At 35.1% G+C, this 20,279-nt stretch overlaps 1 protein-coding gene across 1 annotated transcript in view; it reads left to right on the top strand.

Annotated features, from left to right (window-relative positions):
- The window catches only part of EDIL3 (EGF like and discoidin domains 3), a 241,425-nt gene that overhangs the window by 207,462 nt on the left and 13,684 nt on the right, over positions 1-20,279 (top strand). The window contains exon 9 of the mRNA XM_087715693.1: positions 9,208-9,363. Coding sequence (XP_087571819.1) covers positions 9,208-9,363 — 156 coding nt within the window. The remainder of the gene's footprint in view (positions 1-9,207; positions 9,364-20,279) is intronic.

Raw genomic sequence — 20,279 nt, 5'->3', positions numbered from 1 at the left:
CATAAATATATTATTTATAATTATTCTATACCCATTGCCATTATTTCCTGAAGTTCTTGCATGGGATTTAAGTAAATTATATGTATGAATCAGGGTGACTCAGTAGCTAAGACACTGAGCTTGTCGATCAGAAAGGTCAGCAGTTTGGCAGTTCAAATCCCTAGCACCACATAACTGAGTTAGCTCCCATTACTTGTCCCAGCTTTTGCCAACCTAGCAGTTCGAAAGCTCATAAAAAAATGCAAGTAGAATAATAGGGACCACTTTGGTGGGAAGTAACAGCGTTCCGTGCACTTTCGGCATTTAGTCATGCCGGCCACATGACCATGGAGACGTCTTCGAACAGCACTGGCTCTTCAGCTTTGAAATGGAGATGAACACAGTTCCCTAGAGTCGGGAATGACTCGCACATATGTGCGAGGAGCACTTTACCTTTACCTTATGTGTGAATCGCTAGCAAAAGTGAAATTGTTATACAACCATCTGGTTTACATATGATAAATAAAATTTATCTGGTTTACATATAATAAATAAATAAGTTTTTAAAGATTACTTATTTATTACATTTATATGCTGCCCATCTCCCCTACAAGGCAACTCATATAAATAAAATATATATTTATTTTGGGAAACAACATCTATATTAAAGTGGTTAAAACTTAAAAGAGAAAACTGTCTATAGAGACAACTTTTTGAAAATTGATGTTAGTAGAAATTGGTTGTTACCAAAACATGGTAAAATAAATCAAAATAATCTAGTTCAATTATGATTTAGACATAATGTTCTTGTGGTCAGTTTCACCATATACAATCTGATTATGTATTTCCATAATAAGGACAACCCACTGTGAACATTGTGCACCACACAAGGTGCATGAGGAAGGGCAGCATTAGCAGGTTTTAAAAAAGGTTTTAATAGCACACAAACATCCATGTGCATAGCTAGAATATATTAAGAGTTTTTTATTGGTGTGCAAGTACTTATTCTCATATGTAAAATCTATTTTTAAAATATTTTTGTGCACAAGATCACCATAGATGCCAGCAGCATCCCTGCCTATGCTAATCCTACAGAAAACCTATGTTTCAAAGAATGCAAAGAAATAGGAAAAGGCTAACAACTGCCTCTGTTGAACAATTTTTTTTTTTGAAATCTCAAGAATAATAGATAAGCCACAGTCTCGGTAGATTTCTACGTATAGTTACTAGCATATAGTGTGTCCACTGCAGTTTTCTTACAGGAAGAGTAGAGAATGAGAAAATGATCATGAATTCCAATTTCTTCTATTGGAGAAAAACAACAATTGCTTATAAAGTGTGTTATTTTATGGGACTTCTCTGGAGTAATGTGGTAGAATTTCCTGTAATAGCATTTACTGATTGTGTGGGACTCATGAATTGAGTTAATTACTTCTTGGTAAAGCCAACATGTCCCTAAATGTGTTGTTATTTGTTCATGTGACAATTTCAAATCATACTTGGTGAAGCCAACATGTCCCTAAATGTGTTGTTATATGTTCAAATCATACTTAGTTCCAAATCTTCCAAGAATCTTGGAAAACACAGAAATTCATGGTTAATATCCTAAATTTGAAAATGACTGCCAAAATAAACTAGTGTTCTTCAACTTTGGCAGCCTTAAGATACATGAACTTCAAGTAATTCCCCAGCCACCATGCAGGAGTAGAAGTGCACAGATTTTAAAGTTACCAAGGCTGAGAAACACTGATCTAATTTAACTCATGCCAGTGTAAGTAACCAAAAGTGGAGAAGGAAAGGAATACCTATAGAGATGTCCCTGCTGTCTTATCCTAGCATCTGTTACTCTTATCCACCTCGTGATAGATTGTTTCTGCCTCTGATAAAGAGCTCTGAGTTTCACAGTGGTTCTTTTTAATGTTTAATTGATATATTCTTTAGTCTTAACTGAAATCTAGAGAAAAAAGATATACTGTAAGTAAGGAGATGTTTTCCTAAGAACTAGTTATTTGGTAGTTGTAATGTACTGTATGTGCAATTGCAAAGACTTAATATAAACGAATGATATTTTAATTCTTAAACAAGGCAGCAATGCTACTGTATAATATATGTCTCCCCAGAGCCTGAGGGATGAACTCTGCTACCAGATTGGCTATCAAAGAGGACACAACTAGCTTAGAGACAGCACTTCATTAAATATTGAATACAGTCCAGATAAACAATACTATACTTCAAAATGAATCATAGCCTATGCAGTGATGAATAGAATTGCAATAGATTTATAATGAAATATACAAGTGCTGTAATTTACTAGTTTTCATTCCAGCACTTTTCATCACACACACACACACACACACACACACACAATTTTTCTCCAAGAGACTTTATATGGAGTTTATTTTGGTTTTTTTTTTAATAAAAAATTCATTGAAGTTAAACTCTTATTCCAATGACTTTTCACTTAAATAAGATTCTTTCTAAATAATTTAAGATAAAGGGATCTCTAAACTCTGTTGGATCTGGCCAAGAATGTATGCAGCCCGCTATTATATATTCCCCAGTAACCTTCACCTACTTCCAAAGCCTCTCCCCTGAGAAGGGTTTCACTACCTCCTTCAGCTGTATATTTTATTTTAATTTTCCAGTTTTCTACCAGGAGAGCAACATATAATGCAATTTCCAGTTAATGAACCTACCTGGGATAGCTAGATTTCCTTAATTCTGCCGTAAACTAGATGTTGTGACGTCCCTCCCCATTTTTTTGTTCTAGAGCTCTTAAAAGTTTCCATCATTCCTTCCCTCCTTTCATCATTCCTTCCCTCCTTTTTTAGATTTCTGAGTTGGCCTAATGAACTTATTGGCCTCATAAAGGTATTGCTCTAATGTAGCAATGTTTTTCAACCTAATGGCGTAAGGAAAACTTTTTGCTAATAGTTTTAATAGCAACATAAGTGACATTAATGAAACTATGACATTCAAAGTGCTTCTTGTTTGAATTCAGAACAAGGAGCTCTTAGTTAATATTTAAGGGGTTTTAAAAATTGAAAAGCTTTCTACAGTCTAATAGCAGCTGCTTTAGCTTTTTAAAAGAACAAATCCCATGTGTTATCTAAAGCAGGTTGGGTAAATTTTCTCTGCTAAAGGCCATACCTTTTCAAGGTCAATGAGATGAGTGTCACGTGCCAGATGTAGTAGAACTCTTGAAGGAAATGGAAGATTGTGCGCATCTCTTTTGAGAGCTCTTCTCTTTCCTTTCTTGTTTGCTCTTCTTCCTTCTCCTTTGTTCTTTTGGGGTTTCTGTCTGTCTTAAGCAAAGGAGGAAATATATGTTAAATTAGAGAAAAGTGTGTTTAGAATTCTGACTCATACTTTATAAAAAGGAATATACATTTTATTCAAGTGTGCACTAGAACTGAATAAGCTTGATTATTTGTTAATATCATTGATGTTATATCATCAAATTCAGCAGTGTAATATTGATCTTTGTTCTATATCTGATCAAAGTTCAATTACTTCAAATTATGTGTTTCAGAAGCAGGTTAAGATCTTGAGAAAATTGTAGTTTAATGTCTCCCTATTGAATGAAAAAAGTGGTATAACAAATGCAAGCAGAGAATGGCAACGATATAAAGCATATGTTCAATGTGAAATGCTTATCATATAAGTTTAAGACTAAAAATAAAAGATGAAATAACTTGAAAGATAAACAGAGACATTTATGGGCACAGATGGTTAGATGCCCCATGTATAGGCTTGTATAGGAAAACACAGAAAAATAAATATGAATTCACTACTATAAAATCTCAGCAGACAGATTTCAAGCTAACATACTTAACAACAGAGATACTGAGAAAATGGCAAAAGTCCTGGTAAGATCTTGGCTAATAATTTTAAATGAAAAAGTGATAGGAAAATGATTCCTATTATTAAAGGTGAGGTATATAAAAGATTTAAAATGCCATGGATATAAACTGTCATTTTTTTTAAATTTTATTCAGGGTTGTTTAGTAAACCAGAGAGTGTATCAAATGAAGATATATAACCCTTTTTAAATAAAACTAATCTACCGCTTTTAGATAAAATACAAAAATAACTCTTATTTGCTTCACTATCTGAGGAAGAGATTAAACAAATAATTTTAAAAACAGCAAGTGGTAAAATATCAGGTTTAGATGGGCTCCCTATTGAGTTGTATAAAATATAGATCTTTTTGTGACAAAACTGCCACCTGTAAAAAGAGATATTTGATAAGGGAATTTTATCACCAGCATTTGAGACCTCTATTACAGTTATATTAAAAGCAAGTAAAGATCACACCCAATATTATTTATTAACAATTTTAACAATATTAGCAATAGATTACAGCAAATGATATCATTTGTTATCAAGAATGATCCAGCAGGACTAATAAAAACTAGGCAAGCAGCAGATAATATCCAATTAGTTGTAAATCTAAAAGACTTGAATAAATATAAAGTTAAATTTGTAATTTTATCAGATGTTGAAACGCCATTTGACAAAAATACACAAACAATACATATTTGCTGCACTAAATAAATTTGGATTTCTTTTGCTCACTACCACTATTGAGGAAGTTGCACTGGTTGTCAATTGCGTCTAGATGTAATTAAAAGTGGGGATTGTCTTCTTTAAAGGTAAACATGGCTCAGAAACTGGATTTGTATGGAGCCACCTTTGCCCAGCAAGTTCTACTTATCCACTAAGAACCCTTCAAACTAATCTCTGAGGAGGTTTTTATACCTCCTCCATCACTACCCCTCTCTTTTTTAGCATAGTCCTGTAATTGGTGGTTCTCCTCTTACCTCTCGGACAGGTCACAGTCGGTGTTGGTCGGAGGGCAGAGATCGACCCCTAGGCCCCTGACGTGTGGGGTACTGCAGGGTTCGGTCCTGTCCCCCCTCCTATTTAATATCTACATGAAAACGCTGGGTGAGATCATTCGACGGCACGGGATAAAATACCACCAGTACGTGGACGATACGCAGCTGTATCTGTCCGCCCCGTGCCAACTCAATGAAGCGATTGACGTGATGTGCCAGGGCCTCGAGGCTGTTAGGGACTGGATAGGGGTTAACAAGCTTGTACTCAATCCAGATAAGACCGAGTGGCTGCTGTGCTTCCCTCCTACTAATTGGCCAAGTGTTCCATCTCTCAGGCTGGGGGGTCAAACAGTACACCCCTCAGACAGGGTCCACAATTGGGAGTCCTCCTGGACCCACAGCTGACTTTTGAACATCACTTGTCAGCTGTGACCAGGGGGGCATTTGCCCAGGTTCACCTGGTGCAACAGTTGCGTCCCTACCTGAACTGGGAGGCTCTCACAACAGTCACTCGCGCCCTCGTGACCTCCAGACTGGACTACTGCAACGTGCTCTACATGGGGCAGCCCTTGAAGAGTATTCGGCGACTTCAGCTTGTCCAGAATGCAGCCGCGCAAGCGATTGTGGGTGCACCTCGGTTCACCCACATAACACCTATCCTCCGCGAGCTGCACTGGCTGCCTATTGGTCTCCGGATACGCTTCAAGGCGCTAGTCGTCACTTATAAAGCCCTTCATGGTATTGGATCTGGGTACTTGAGAGACCGCCTGCTGCCAATTACCTCCACTAGACCAATTAGATCCCACAGACTAGGCCTCCTCCAAATTCCATCCGCTGGCCAGTATCGACTGGCGACTACCCGGAGGAGAGCCTTCTCTGTGGCTGCTCTGACCCTCTGGAACGAACTCCCCGTGGAGATTCGTACCCTCACCACCCTCCAGGCCTTCCGCATAGCCCTTAAAACCTGGCTGTTCCGACAGGCCTGGGGCTAAAGATTCATTGCCCCTATCTTGAATGGTATGATTGTTGCGCTTTTTAACTATGTATTGTTTTGTGTTGTTGTTAAACTGTCTGTATCCCCCTTTCCCCTTTTTGAGTTGTGAGCCGCCCTGAGTCCCCTCAGGGAAAAGGGCGGCATACAAATGAAATAAAACTCTAAACTCTAAACTCTAATTGAGTTTGATTCAGCATCAATACTGCTGGTAACCAGGAAGGCTGATAAACTTAGCTTTTCAGAAAGACTTGGTAGTTAGTTTCATTTTTTGATTAGCCCATGGGCCATCTCAAAGTTCAGAGTTCCAAACACAAATTATTACTAAAATCCGATAAAAACAATTTAAAATTAAATTGGAATAAATACAATTTAAGATGAAATTAGAATAAAATATAATGATTTAATATATGGATAAATAAAATATGATAAAATTATATTTCAGTGACACCCCTACATTCTACCCCAATCAGTCCACATATGCCAATCTCAACAGAACCATTTTGCTCAAGTTCTCTGCTGTATTAAGTGTTGTTTTCTAATTCTGGCTGTTTTGATATGGGGTTCCCAATGGACAAATCATTTAGTATATAGACCGAGGTAACTGTCTCTCACCCTCTTATACAGGCAACAATCAAATGGAATGTGAGTCAGATCTTCTATCTCTGCCGCTCCACAAATGCAATGATGTCCATTATAGGATATAGAATGGACTCTCCAATATCTGACCATTGTGTCAAGCTGTTCAAATCTCGCTCGTATAAATATCTCTCTAAGTTGTTTTGGCAGTTGTAACTTTAAATAGCTGCCTATAGAAAGACTTTGTAGTTTGATAAGAGAGCTTCACACCGTGAAGCAGGTGTTGCTTATAACCAAGAATATTATTTCTCAGCAAACACTTTTAGAGACATTTACAATGAAGTGAACTGTAAAATTAAGTAGGCAAACACACATATATTTACTTGCTTATTTATAATAATTAGAAAGTGGGCACCTATACTACATAAAATAATTCTATTTAATTCTAAAACAAGCAACAATTAATTTGAAAATTGAAAATAATTATACTGCAGTTTGAATGAGAATATTTTATTTACAAAGGACTCAGACATGAAGAGATAAAACCAGATTGTTTTCCTATCATTTTAATGGGTGATAAACAGCACTAATTATTGTGAATTGCATATGTATGAAGTACAGTTATTTAAATTGAATCAACTTCTCATTAAAACTGTGGGGAATACTAAGAAACACATTAACTTTTTTTCTGATGTCCTCATAGAATTGGTAATGACCAGAATTGCTAGATTTGTACTCAATAATGGGAAAATATCCTGCAGTTTTGCTTAATAATCTCTTGGCAAACAAATCTGTTAAGAATGTCAATCTGCTTTCAAACTGCAAGCTTTCCCAGTACAAATTTTATGAGACGCAGTTGTCTGTCAAATGGATGGAGGCAATGTTTTAATTCCTTTCTGTATTTGGGAGACAGCCTTTTTTGTCTTTTTAAAATGAAGGTAGAAATGATGGGCTGAGAAAAGGGAGGATGACAGTGACTTGGAATAAAATTTGTAATTTGTAATTTCTATTTTTAAAAAGTCCAAGTAAAATAAAGAGGAATAGAAACTCCACAGGCTAATTCTGAAGAATTAAGTGGGGAGTTTAGAAATGAATTTACATTAAAAAACGAGAAAGATCTAAGAGTCCTCCTAGACAATCATTTAATTATAAGCCACCAGTTTTCTATTGCTGTCAAAAAAAGCCAATGCAATCTTAGGCTGCATCAACAAGATCACGTAAAGTGATAGTGTCGTTTTATACTGCATTTGTGAGATCATACTTGGAATACTGCATCCAGTTCTGGTCATCAGAATAGAAAAAAGATATTGAGACTCTAGAAAGAGTGCAGGGAAGCAACAGTTGAAGTTGATTAGGAAGCTAAAGCATACAATGAATCATTGTGGCAACTGTATATGTAACCTAGAATTAAGGAAAACTTTCCTATCAGTGAGTGTGTGTAATTAATCAGTGGAATGGCTTGTCTTTAGAAGTTGTGGATGCTCCATCACTGGAGACTTTTAAGAAGAGATTGGACAGCCATTTTTCCAGAATGATATAGGGTCTCCTGCTTGAGCAAGGGGTTAGACTAGAACAGTTCCAAGCTCCCTTCCAACTCTATTATTCTGTAGAAATTCTGTATTTATTTCTCTGTGGTGAGCAAGTCTTCTGTGGGGTCCTTGGTGCTTTCTGAGCTTGGATTTTTCTTGTAGATGTTTCACTACCAAACTAGGTAACATCATCAATGCCAGAAGAGATTGAGGTTTGTTCTCCCATCTTTTAGTTCTTCACATAAGCTTAGTAACTGAATGAATATTTCAGGTTATGCTGCATGCATAAATAAATATTTTTCTTTAGTAATCATGATTTTAAATAATAAACGAAAATGCTATTGCAATCTATTCACAGCATGTTTTCTTTTATTTATAGCAGGTTTGTGCCATATTTTGTTCTGCTTGGAACACTGTTATTAAAATTTCTCAATACAATTCGTGCTTTCCTTTGATTTTGAGTAGTTCCATACCTTCCTTCTTCAAAAGGGATTGTTGACATTCTGATATGTAAAATTAAAAGTGTTATTACAATTTTTATTTTCCTTTTTTAATTAAATTTTGTTTTTTATATCTTGTGAGATTGATCTACTCCAAAAGAAATACTGAAACTTCTGATTGCATAGTCAGGAAATACTGCTATAGAAATTATTTCACTCTTTCCATTTTATTCACTAGAAAAACAGCAAATGGTACAAGAGCCCCATATTTTAAAATACCAGGTTTAATATATGTGGTAACAGTAGGAACTACCAAGTTACTAACCAAAGCAGTAGACTGACAGAATGTGAAGACACAAAGATCCTTGGGATCCTTAGATCACTAGCCAAAACTTTGCAATAATGTTAATGTTTAAAATACTAATTCTTTTTGTAAAAATGAATTTCATAAAATTGTAAAAATGTGTATGTAGAAAACAGGATGACAAAAATGCAAAAACTATTGAACAAAAAGGATCAAAAATGCATTTTTCCTCCATTTTGTATCCAGGAAATAGTGGTAACTGAACAAGTAAAAATTGTTTTATATTAAAATTTTATCCATCTTGCATAATTGGAATTTTTGAAGGATTTTCTCTTCAGTGTTTAAAGTAATATGTTGGGGAAAAATTGATTGGTGAAAGAAAATATGTTCATTCCATTAGCCGAAAACATTTACACGTTTTTTTTTACTTCTATCAGTCAGATCTTTCATAGTCTGATAAAGAAAGCAATACATTTTAAGTTTTTTTTTAAGTCTGGAAACTCAAGTTATTCTAACCTATGTTTTATTTTGCTTTGATTTATAGATTGATCTTCTTGTCCCTACAAAAGTCACTGGCATCATTACTCAAGGAGCTAAAGATTTTGGTCATGTTCAATTTGTGGGTTCCTATAAAGTCGCCTATGGAAATGATGGACAACACTGGACCATATATCAGGATGAAAAGCAAAAAAAAGATAAGGTAACAAGGTGGTTGATATTTGGAATATATAGTAGGCATTGTTGTAGCATTCTTCAACCTCCAACATTCTCCAAGCTAGTAAGTTGCAGGTTAAAGTATGCTGTGTGGTTTTATGAAAAGTTCATGTTTCATGGTTAAAGGTCAATGCAAAAATTAATATAAATATACTGACATTTACTCATACTTTAATAGTAATGTGTGCAAAGTGTCAATTTAAACAGCAAACATAACATTTAAATGAATAATAAAAACTGCTATATGAAAAACCATTATAAAATTTAATTTTCAAAATTTTAAAATACTGGTTGGAACATAAAAATATATACTGAAGCAAATAATGTATATAATGATTTGAAAAATATTTCTAAAACTATTCACACATCAACTGGAAGAATTCATATAACATAAAATAATTTTATTTATCTATTTTTTCATTTACTTATTGGATTTATATAGCTTGTCATATCATTTGCATGGGACTCTGGGGGGCATACCCAAATTAAACAATCAGCATAATTCAACCATTGATTCATCAAAAACAGTTAAAAAAAACTCTTCACCTTCTAAACCACTCCAAACTCGATTGCAGAAAATACGACTTCAGCAATAGAGTGGTCAGTGCTTGGAATGCTCTATCTGACTCCGTTGTGACATCCCAAACCCCCATAATTTTAACCTAAGACTGTCTACTGTTGACCTGACCCCATTCCTGGGGTCATAATTGGCGTGCATAAGTGCACCAGCGTGCCTATTGTCCCTGTCCTACTATCTCCATTTATTTGTATATTACTGTGTTTATATTTATGTTTATACTTATACCTGTTATCTTTTATGTGTTTGATAAACTAAATTAAATAAAAATAAAATAAATACTTTAGTCCCAATATCTTAGGTGAGAAGTCCCCAATATTTTCGAACTAATGAATAGATATCACAAAATATCTGTGATCCAAACAGCTGACATAATTTGCCAACTGGAAAAATTCTTTCATACCTCTTCCCCTCCTTTCTCTAAATTCCCCTCAGAATCTTAGAAGCTTTGAACACTTTGTGATCCAATGAACATCATTTCATCATAAGTGCCAGTAACTACTGAGTTCTTATAACTTTCAATGTTTATTTTCAGTTATATACTTTGCGTCTTTCTTCATTGCTTTCCATTTTTTTAAAGTATCAGTTTCTTCTTCAGAGATTTTTGCCACATTTTGTTTTCAAAATATTACATTTTTTGTTCCTTGCGGTGAACATTCTTTTTTTATTTCATCTAGTAATGAATTATTTTTTGTTCTTGTAGTCCAAGGTATTTTCAACTGTTTTCTTTTTGAGCACACTATTCACTTTGTTTAGCCTTTCTGATGATCCAGCTTTCATAGCTGTGTCTAATAACTTTAAAAAAAAAACATGACATTGGCAATACCTACTTTTCTTGTCAGTGTGATATCTCATCCTTTAATGTCCACACTCTCTTTGCCCTTCTTCTGAAAGCCTGGACACATTCTAAATGAGGTAATGAACTCCGATGACCTCTTCGTTCTTCTGCTGAAAAATTGCTTACATGGTTGTGAGACCCAGAGGAATTTTTGCAAATAAAAGAAGCTGGCGCTTTGCTGTTCTCTATATCAGTATATCTCAAAGAACCTAACATTATTTTTAAAAAAATATAATTCAAAGAATCTATCCTTTAAAAAAAAAAGCATTGCTACAGTCCTACTCATTTAAAACTGCTCAAGGTCAAGAAATAAGCAGGCACAGCAGGGATGCCAAGGATGCTGCTGATTACAGTAAATTAGAATAACAGAATTTTGAAAGCTTGGCTAGGTTTCTCTCTGTTTCTCCTTATGCTACAGAAGGAGTTTTTAACCTTTTTGTACCATGAACCTTCTTGAAGTCTAGTCATATCTATGAGTACTTTTGGGGGGGGGGGATGTATTTAAATGCATACAATAAAATACACAGATACATAGAGAATTATAAATAAAATCAGTTATTGTCCAATACAGTTATCACAATATTTAAAAATAGCAAATATATAATATATGTAGTACTTTATTAATAACCAGACAACAAAGGTAATCCTTGACTTACAACCACAATTGAACCAAAATTTTCTGTTGTTAAGTGAGACATTTGTTAAGTGAATTTTGCCCCATTTTATGACTTTTCTTGACACAGTTGTTAAGTGAATTACTGTAGTTGTTAAGTTAGTAACCCGGTTGTTAAGTGAATCTGGCTTCCTCATTGACTTTTCTTGTCAGAAGTTTGCAAAAGGTGATCACATGACCCTGATACTGTAATTCATAAATATGAGTCAGCTGACAAGGATCTGAATTTTGATCACTATCTTTGAACAGCCACTAAATGAATGGTTGTAAGCCAACAGTTTTATTTTATGTATTTTAGGATGCAATAATTTTGGATATAATTACAATTCTATAATAATTTTAGAGATTATTAATTTTGTTAAGTCAAAAACAACATTGGAGTCTAGATGCCGTAAATTAGTTTGTCCAGCTATGTAATAGAATAAAAAAGTGAAATTTCATTTAGAGAATAGAATAACAAAGTTGGAAGGAACCTTGGAGGTCTTGTAGTCCAACCCTCTGCTTAGGCAGGAAACCCTACACCAGAAAAATGATTATCTAATCTTTTCTTAAAAACTTCCAGTGTTGGAGCATTTACAACTTCTGGAGCAATGGTGGGATTCAATTTTTTTTTACTAGCGGTTTTGTAGGCATGGCTTGGGTGTTGCATGGCTTGGTGGGTGTGGCTTGGTGGGCGGGCCAGGAGAAGGATACTGTAAAATTTACATTCCATCCCCTCTCCAGAGGAAGGATATTACAAAATCCCCATTCCTCCCAATCAGCTGGGACTCGGGAGGCAGAAAATAGATGGGGGGCAGGGCCAGTCAGAAGTGGTATTTACCAGTTCTCTGAATTACTCAAAAGTTCTGCTACAAGTTCTCCTGAACTGACCAGAACCTGCTGAATACCACCTCTGTTCCGGAGGCAAGTTGTTCCATTGATTAATTGTTCTAACTGTCAGGACATTTCTCCTTAGTTCTAAGTTGTTTCTCTCTTGATTGGTTTCTACCCATTGCTACTTGTTCTGCCCTCAGGTGCTTTGGAGAATAGTTTGACTACGTTTCTTTGTGGAAATCCCTTGATATCAGAAAACTGCTATCATATTACCCCTAGTCCTTCTTTTCATAAGACTAGACGTATCCAGTTACAGCAACCATTCTTTATGTTTTATCCTCGAGTTTTATCCTTAGTGAAAATAAAGTTGTACTTTTTTTCCATCCAAGTTCACAGATCCCTGTGAACAACCAAAGCTCAGTATAGTAGCCTTTAGTAGTTGAAGGAGCCATTCATTCTTCAAAGAGAGGAAGTGCAATGTAGGGATTAAGGGCCATAGAGGCTATATGTGTATGTGCCCTTGCATGTGTGCATATATACGTGTATATGTACAGTATATACATATGTTTGTGTGTGTGTGTGTGTGTGTGTGTGTGTTTGTGTGTAGGCAGATATAGATGGTGGATAGCTATACTTATAACTATAACGAGAGAGAGAGAGAGAGAGAGAGAGAGAGAGAGAGAGAGAGAGAGAGAGCGCTAATAGGCAGGCAGGCAGGCAGGCAGGCAGGCATATAGATATACAGGTAGATATAGATAGGTATCTATTGATGAAAGAAATGTCCTTCTGGGTTCAGCTCCAAGTGGGGAAAAAGACACTGGAGACATGGAGGCTGCTTGGAAAGATGGTTTATTGTTGGACAGGACCACATGGCTTGAGCCCTGAACAGAAAAGGTGATCACATGCTTCAATGTTGGTGGAGAAGAAGAGAAGGGCTGAGGAAGGGGCTTGCTAGGCTTTTTATAACCTGTTTAGTCCCACCTCTCTGTTTCCTGGTCCTGTGTAAGAAATGTATTCTGAGTGGGTGTCAGACTCCCATGGGGCCATGCAGGGGCTACTCCCTAGGCCAGTGATGGGCAACCTTTTTGGCGTGGTGTGTCAAAAATCGGCAAAAAATCGAGCATAACTCACGTTGTGTGTCACTTCGACAAAAACATAAGACTCTCTGTGCCGGCCTGACTGGAGAGAGGCGCGCACTGTTCCCGGGCTCCTCTCCTGCGGGTCCTCCCTCGCCGCGCTGATGACGTGTGTGCGTACGGCACGCACGCCTTACCAGCAGCCCCTGCGCTCAGAAAGGGGCGGCGGCGATACAGTAAGTGAGTGTGGGCGGGGGAGATCACTCCCCCCCCCATTCCTCCAGCACAGATTCTTTCATCCTCGGCGGCCGTGCAGGAGCCGAGGATGAATCGCATGAAATCCTGTGCGTGTCACCCCAAATGGCTACGCGTGTCAGCACTGACACGTGTGTCATAGGTTCGCCATCACTGCCCTAGGCTGTGTTTTGAATCCAGGTTTGGTTGAGTTCTCAGATGCCATGTGGTCAGTTGAGTAAAGGGCCAATATTATCATGCTTTCCTGTAGCTGGTGAGAAGTCTTTATTATGTAGAGTGGACTAGCTTGGCCTTCTTAATGGCCCATTAACAGTGGGGATGGGCAAGAAGCTACAGGCAACTATTCTGTCTTTTAAAACATGTTTCTTTCTTTTCATATCCAGAGAAATATTCTGCCTTTTCAATATTTCCTAGGATATTTCATTTTTTCTGGGAAAGGCTGGATGATAACTTCCCACACTACTTATATTATTTTTTTCTCCCCCATGTACTATTGCTCACATATTTTTATATACAAACATTCTCTAGTGAAACTGTAAAGGGAACTATTGTGAGTAATACTAAAGAGAGGACAAAATAATCCACCAGTTGGTTTTTTTTATTTCTGGATTCTCCAAAAATCAGATTTCTGTATCATTTGTGATTGGAATGATTTCTTGTGAAAATCACGTCTGCTATGAACTGGAATGATAGCTTAGATTAACAATTTTATCTGGGGGAAAAGGTAGTACATAGAATGTATTAGACTAAAGCAGATTTATCCAAATTAAATAATAATAACAAATCCTAAATCCATAATCAGCATCATCATAGTATCATAGAACCATAACCATTGACAGAATCAATATCCTTAGCTATTCATCCAAAGCTAAGGAAAAGATACTTGTCCAAAACCAAAATGAAGATATATGTTTAAGAGTAATGCAAACCATCAAGGAACTGATATTGTTTGGGCTCAACTCCAGTTGCACAATTTCCAATGGAAGCAGTGTAAAAATAAGAGTAAGTACTCCTGCTGTTTCAAACTGCTAGGTATTAATGTTTAAATTGCTACTCAGCTCCTTTGATAATACAGACTAGTGAAGCTGCTATGATATACCATTAGAATGTTCTTGTTCTTGTTCTAAATGAACAAGAGGTTTGAATAGCGAATACTGAACATGAATGCTGTTTTTATACCTACACTGAGTGGAAATTGCTGAATTTGTTGAAACTACATTGAAAAATATATATTTTAGAAGAAAAAAACTGAGTTAAAATAGTGATCTTGCTTTTCTCAACTAGAGGTCAGTAGATCACTGCAGTTTCAGGGCCTGAATATAGTATCATACATGGTAAACAAATCTTTTATAAAAATCTTTTGCAATCTGTGATTTGAGAAGAAAGAAAATGTATTACATTACATGAAATAAAACTCTTATTATTACAAATCTTTTCTCAGTGTTCTTGGGATGTAGCAAACAGAGAATGAACAGGCTCAAGGAGAAGATATAGTTAAAACTACTTCTTATACACTTCTTTACACAAGATGATTCTCTTTACACCTGAGAAAGTTCGCTATCCACAAGATTCATTTTGTATCCCAGTCTGTATAACCTGATTTGACTTGAGCCCTTTCAGATGCCACGTATCAGATTTAGAATCAAATTGAAATCAGAATTTGGAAACGTAAAAAAAAGCAATCATAAGAAAGTCAGAAAGGCACGCAATTTTATTAAATGTTAATATAACTTCATCCCTTTGGCAAGCACAGTAGCACTGCCCTGGCAGAGTATCTTGCAGAATTTCAGACGAATCTCCAATAATTTTAGTGCCAAATATTTGGATTTATTTTAAGTGCAGGATAATACATTTACAGTACATTTTGGGTTTTAAATAAGTGTTATATTATTTAACTCTCTACTCCCATCCTGACATATAGCTATGGTGAATACAGTAAATGTTTGGACAAGATGCACATCTGGCACATGACATCAAACTACGTACTATAAATTACTTTTATTAAAGATTACCTGAAAATCCCACATAGCATGTTTTGAGATTTTTTTAAAGGAAAAGTGACAGAGATATCAAGGCCCTGGAAGAAACAAAGTTATACAAGAACAGATTTAAGGGCATTACGGTCATAAGAAAATAAAACTAAAGTAATACATAAAAATAAACTTTAAATACTCAGAAAAAAGACCAAAACCTTTTTCATCCCAGCCTGCAGGACATAAATAATGGATATGAGTCTCACAAAAGCAGATTTGGCAACAGTAAAACCAATTAAGAAGAGATGTCATGAGTCTCCTTCATTGGATGTGTTCAGTAAAGATTGGACAGCCATCTATTTGGGCTGATCTAGTTTGAAATTTCCACTGAGTATAAACCTGGACATGATGAACCAAACAGTCTCATCCAATTCTAATAATAGTCTCAGTCTTACAGCAGGAGTATACGGTATTTATTTTATTTATTTAATTAGACCATTTATATTGCCACCTACTCGCATATGGTGACTCAAGGTGGCTTAAAAGGATGTAAGAACAGCATATAAAAGAAATAAAAAAAATAAAAAGAAAAATAATAAAATAATAATCCCCCACTCCAATAGTATAATAATATTGTAAAATAATAACAATAAAGCTGTCTTAGTAAAGCTAGTGCAGCATGGTTCCTTAACTCCACTCTACTACTAGTAAATTAAGGATGGGTAAATCAAGGGTTCATTATTTCATCCATTTTGCTACAATAAATTTCCTCTGAAGTATTTTCAGATTTTTCAACTATATTACTCAGAGTGGGTGGGGGGAAGCTCTGCTCTGTTGGAGATCATTGTAACTACTGCAAAGAAGACAGTTTAATTGCACCCCGCAGCTATTATTGAAAGATAAAGGATGCATTTCAAACAATCTTATGCTAGGCAATTAAGCAGACTGAGTTTCCTAAAATTTACTCATAATTTGAATGAAACCTGACTATTAAAGAAAATGCTATTTTTATTTAAATTGTTTAAATACTTTTAAAATTCAAAATTAAACCTTATATTTTATTTTTAAATGAAAAAGCCAACAAATAAGCCCAAATATAGAGTTGTATTCTATAATATTCTTGCATTCCTGTAATGTTACACTAGTTTTTGTTAAATGGGTTTTAATAGTCTGTGTTAATACTTATTCTCAGCTGATGGTATCATGGCCTTGCAATGAAAAAAACCAAAGAATGCATCTCCATTAGTGAGGAAATAAATTAAAATAAGTGAAACTTCAAATGATTTTGGAAAAAAGATATCAGATTGTAACTTGTTTCATTTTGATACTATTATATAGATGTCACCAAGATAACAGAAAATAGTCTTGAGCCTCTGAAAAAGGTTGTTATCAAAACACCTTAAGCATCTCATTGTTTTACAAGGGCACCTTGTTATTTGATGAATTAGGATGGATGGCTATGTCACATATGGTTTTGTTCTGTATCTCATTTTCTTGGTGGATAAATTCATTTCAGCCTATTTCCACATCTGTCCCCCACCCCCCAATGACATAAATAGTACATACATGAAATACATGTCTCTAAATATGCATATTTTGGTATATATTAATATGTACATTTGTACTTTCTTCCCAAATATATCAATTTTGGTGTTCATACTTTTAATAAATAATTTTTGTGCACTAGCAAACTGCGCAGTAAAATTCTAAAAATTGCAAGTCTGCAGGCAAGGTCTCTGGTTTACATTTTTTTTAAAAATTCAGACCAAATATTTATTTCTTTGCTTGTTTTTCACATTTTTGACTGTCTCCATCAAAGAGGTACTTTTCTTCACTAATTTTGAGAGCCAGTTTGGTTTAGTGGTTCAGGCATCAAGCTAGAAACCAGGAGATTGTAAATTCTGAAGCTGGTTGGCTGATTTTAAATCAGTTACTCTCATTCAGTCAAGACCATCTCACAGGGTTTTGTTGTGGAGAAAATAGGAGAAGGGAGTAGTATTAGCTGCCTTGAGTTATTTATTAAAATAATAAAGATGGGAAATAAATAAATAATAAATAAATAAAGTTGGTTCATTGATTTCCAGTAGAATTGTAATGCTTTGATTTATTTTGTTGTTCTACTACGTTGTCCTCAGCTAGCATGAACTATTCACTTTATATTATTCACCTTGGGTTTTTATTAAATCATCCAGGAAAGATTACTATGAGAGATGCTGGGCCATCCTGTAATATTTAGCTATTTAAGAAATAACTAGAAATAAATCTACCATATAGAATTTAAAAATATTGCTTTCCAGGTCGAACTATAATAATAGCTTGCTATAAATATGTTCCTAAAGATTATTTCATGTCCTTGTCCAATTAATTTTAAAATATATATTTCTAAGGGCTGGCACAACAGTGTGACAATATGTGACAAACAAGGTCACCAGAGATTTTAAGCTGGAATTTTGATGTGTTGAGGCAGGACAAGGAGACAGAACAATTGACAGGCCACAAAAAATGAGTGACAATTTCTAATTGAATTATTTAATTTGCTAGTTTGACTCACTGGGAATAACTTGTTCTATTTTTCCAAGGACATTTTCAATTCTTGTCTCTGTTCCTTACAATGTTTTGTTTTATTCTTTTTTTTTATTTCCTGCAGCTTTGCCAACATAGATTTTCTAATCCTTAAATCACTTGCATCCCATAATTATCATTTTATTCATGATGAAATAGATGCATAATGTGGTAAATCAAAAAAGACTTAAGGCAGCATGCAAAATTTAAAGTAACAATTCACAACCAAATCCAAAAATATCAATGAATTGGGAAATACACAAACAAGAACATTCTACTACCTATCTTCAATCAAGCAGAATTGCACATCTGTTTCTGGCTTATGTGAAAAGCCAAGTTTAAAGCTTTCCTGAAGGATGGTACAATTTGTGCCAAATAGAAAAGGAAAAAGGAAAAGGAAAAATTAAATAGTGATACATAATGCATATGTCTAAAATATGTGAGCTTCTGCTTGCTAAAAATCAGTTCAAGAAAGCAGCCAGTCAGAATTTGGCTAAGGAATAATTGGTTCTTCCTACAGTCCATAGTACCTGTATTAGCCATATCCAAATCCATAATGAGAAGGCATCTTTTTCTCTTAGTCTTTCTTATCATCCAAGTCTCAAAACTGTACACTGCTTCCTGAAAGACCTTTAGCTATTACAATCTTTGTTGTAGCTGAAATTTTCTTGTTCTTCAAGTTGAGTTTATCATCTTCCCCTAGCATTAACTATTCACTATTCCAGTACATTGTTCATCTTTGTCTCTTTTTCAGGCCAAGAAGAAAAACTCTACTATTTTCACTTCTGCACTCTAATCTATAATTTTAGTAATCTTACATCATGAAGTTATTTTTCTTTTCCTAATATGTAACAATAATCTATAATGTTACTTTACTCTTTTGCCTATTGCTATTGGCACAATCTTTGCTTTCTTTTGCCAGTCATTGTACTTCTATTTGCATATCTTTGTATTTTGTGATTATTTTGTTCATTCTATTCTGCGGTCTCCAGGTACTGATCTTATTATTACTATTGGTTGGCTACATAGTCACCGTCACATACAGTAGATCACAATTGAGTTTAGACTGGATTCCACATTTTTATCCAATTATCAAGTCCTTCCCAAGGATATGAGATAGCACTTGTTGTTTGATGTTGAAAGTATTGCTGCATGCTATAAATCAATCCAAGTAAAGTTGCTTTTTGCAATGGACTCATGATGATTTTGTTACTATCAGTATTGTTCAGTAGTGCTTCAGATATTTTGGGATTACACCCAAGGTGCTTATGCACAAAAATTTGAAATCACGACTGCCAGTTCTTTAGCTTGTGTTGCACTTGATATGCGTTCTTCCCCAAAACCTAGGATGTTTGATGCATCAGTATAGTATATGTGTGGATCTAAGCAGTGTAGCTTTTTGTAATAGATAGATGAAAATTTTTTCAATATGCAGATTTTCTCATTGGCATCCAAGATTTTTGGGTATGGCACCCAATGTGCCAATAATTACTGGGACCATCATAGTCAGTTTATGCCATAATCTTTCGATTTCAATTTTCAGATGTTGATACTTTGTGATCTTCTTGAATTCTTTGTCTGTTATTCTACTATATCCTGGCAACATCAATTATCCAGTCATTTCTTTTTAATCCCAGTTAAATCTGTTACGTTATAAACCAGATTTATCCGTTTGTATTGAGAATTCCTGCAATATTTTAAGCTTCTCATTTTCAACAACTTTTAAACTCAATTTTTGTCACTGTTACATGACAATTTTTATAGATGTCCCAGTGAATAATTTTGGTGGTTGTATTATGTCATTTTTTAAAAGATTGTGTAATCTTTTTTCATGAGCTAAGATCTACAGTTTGGTCAGCCTCTTTGCACAATCTGCAGTTTGAATCATCTGGCAATTTTTGCATTCAGGCCTTGATTGCATTACTTTACATATTTTGTTCTTAAGCAGCCAAAATCAAGTCTTCCCATTTGTAATGTTCCAGTATGTAAGCCATTGTCACAGTTTATCTTTCTCCACGGTCCCTTCAATCTTTCATTGAAATTGACCATGTAATCCTTTTCCTTGCCAGAATTCTGTTCTTGTTTTCATTATATGGATGTTCATGTTTTGTTTCCTGCACCTTCCATAAATTCCA

This window comes from Thamnophis sirtalis, unplaced genomic scaffold, assembly GCF_051295495.1.
Source record: "Thamnophis sirtalis isolate CommonGarterSnake01/CBP01778 unplaced genomic scaffold, rThaSir2_p1.2 scaffold_5, whole genome shotgun sequence".
NCBI classification, from domain to species: Eukaryota; Metazoa; Chordata; class Lepidosauria; order Squamata; family Natricidae; genus Thamnophis; species Thamnophis sirtalis.
The sequence above is the reverse complement of the archived record's forward strand: the minus strand, read 5'-3'. Positions and strand labels throughout refer to the sequence as shown.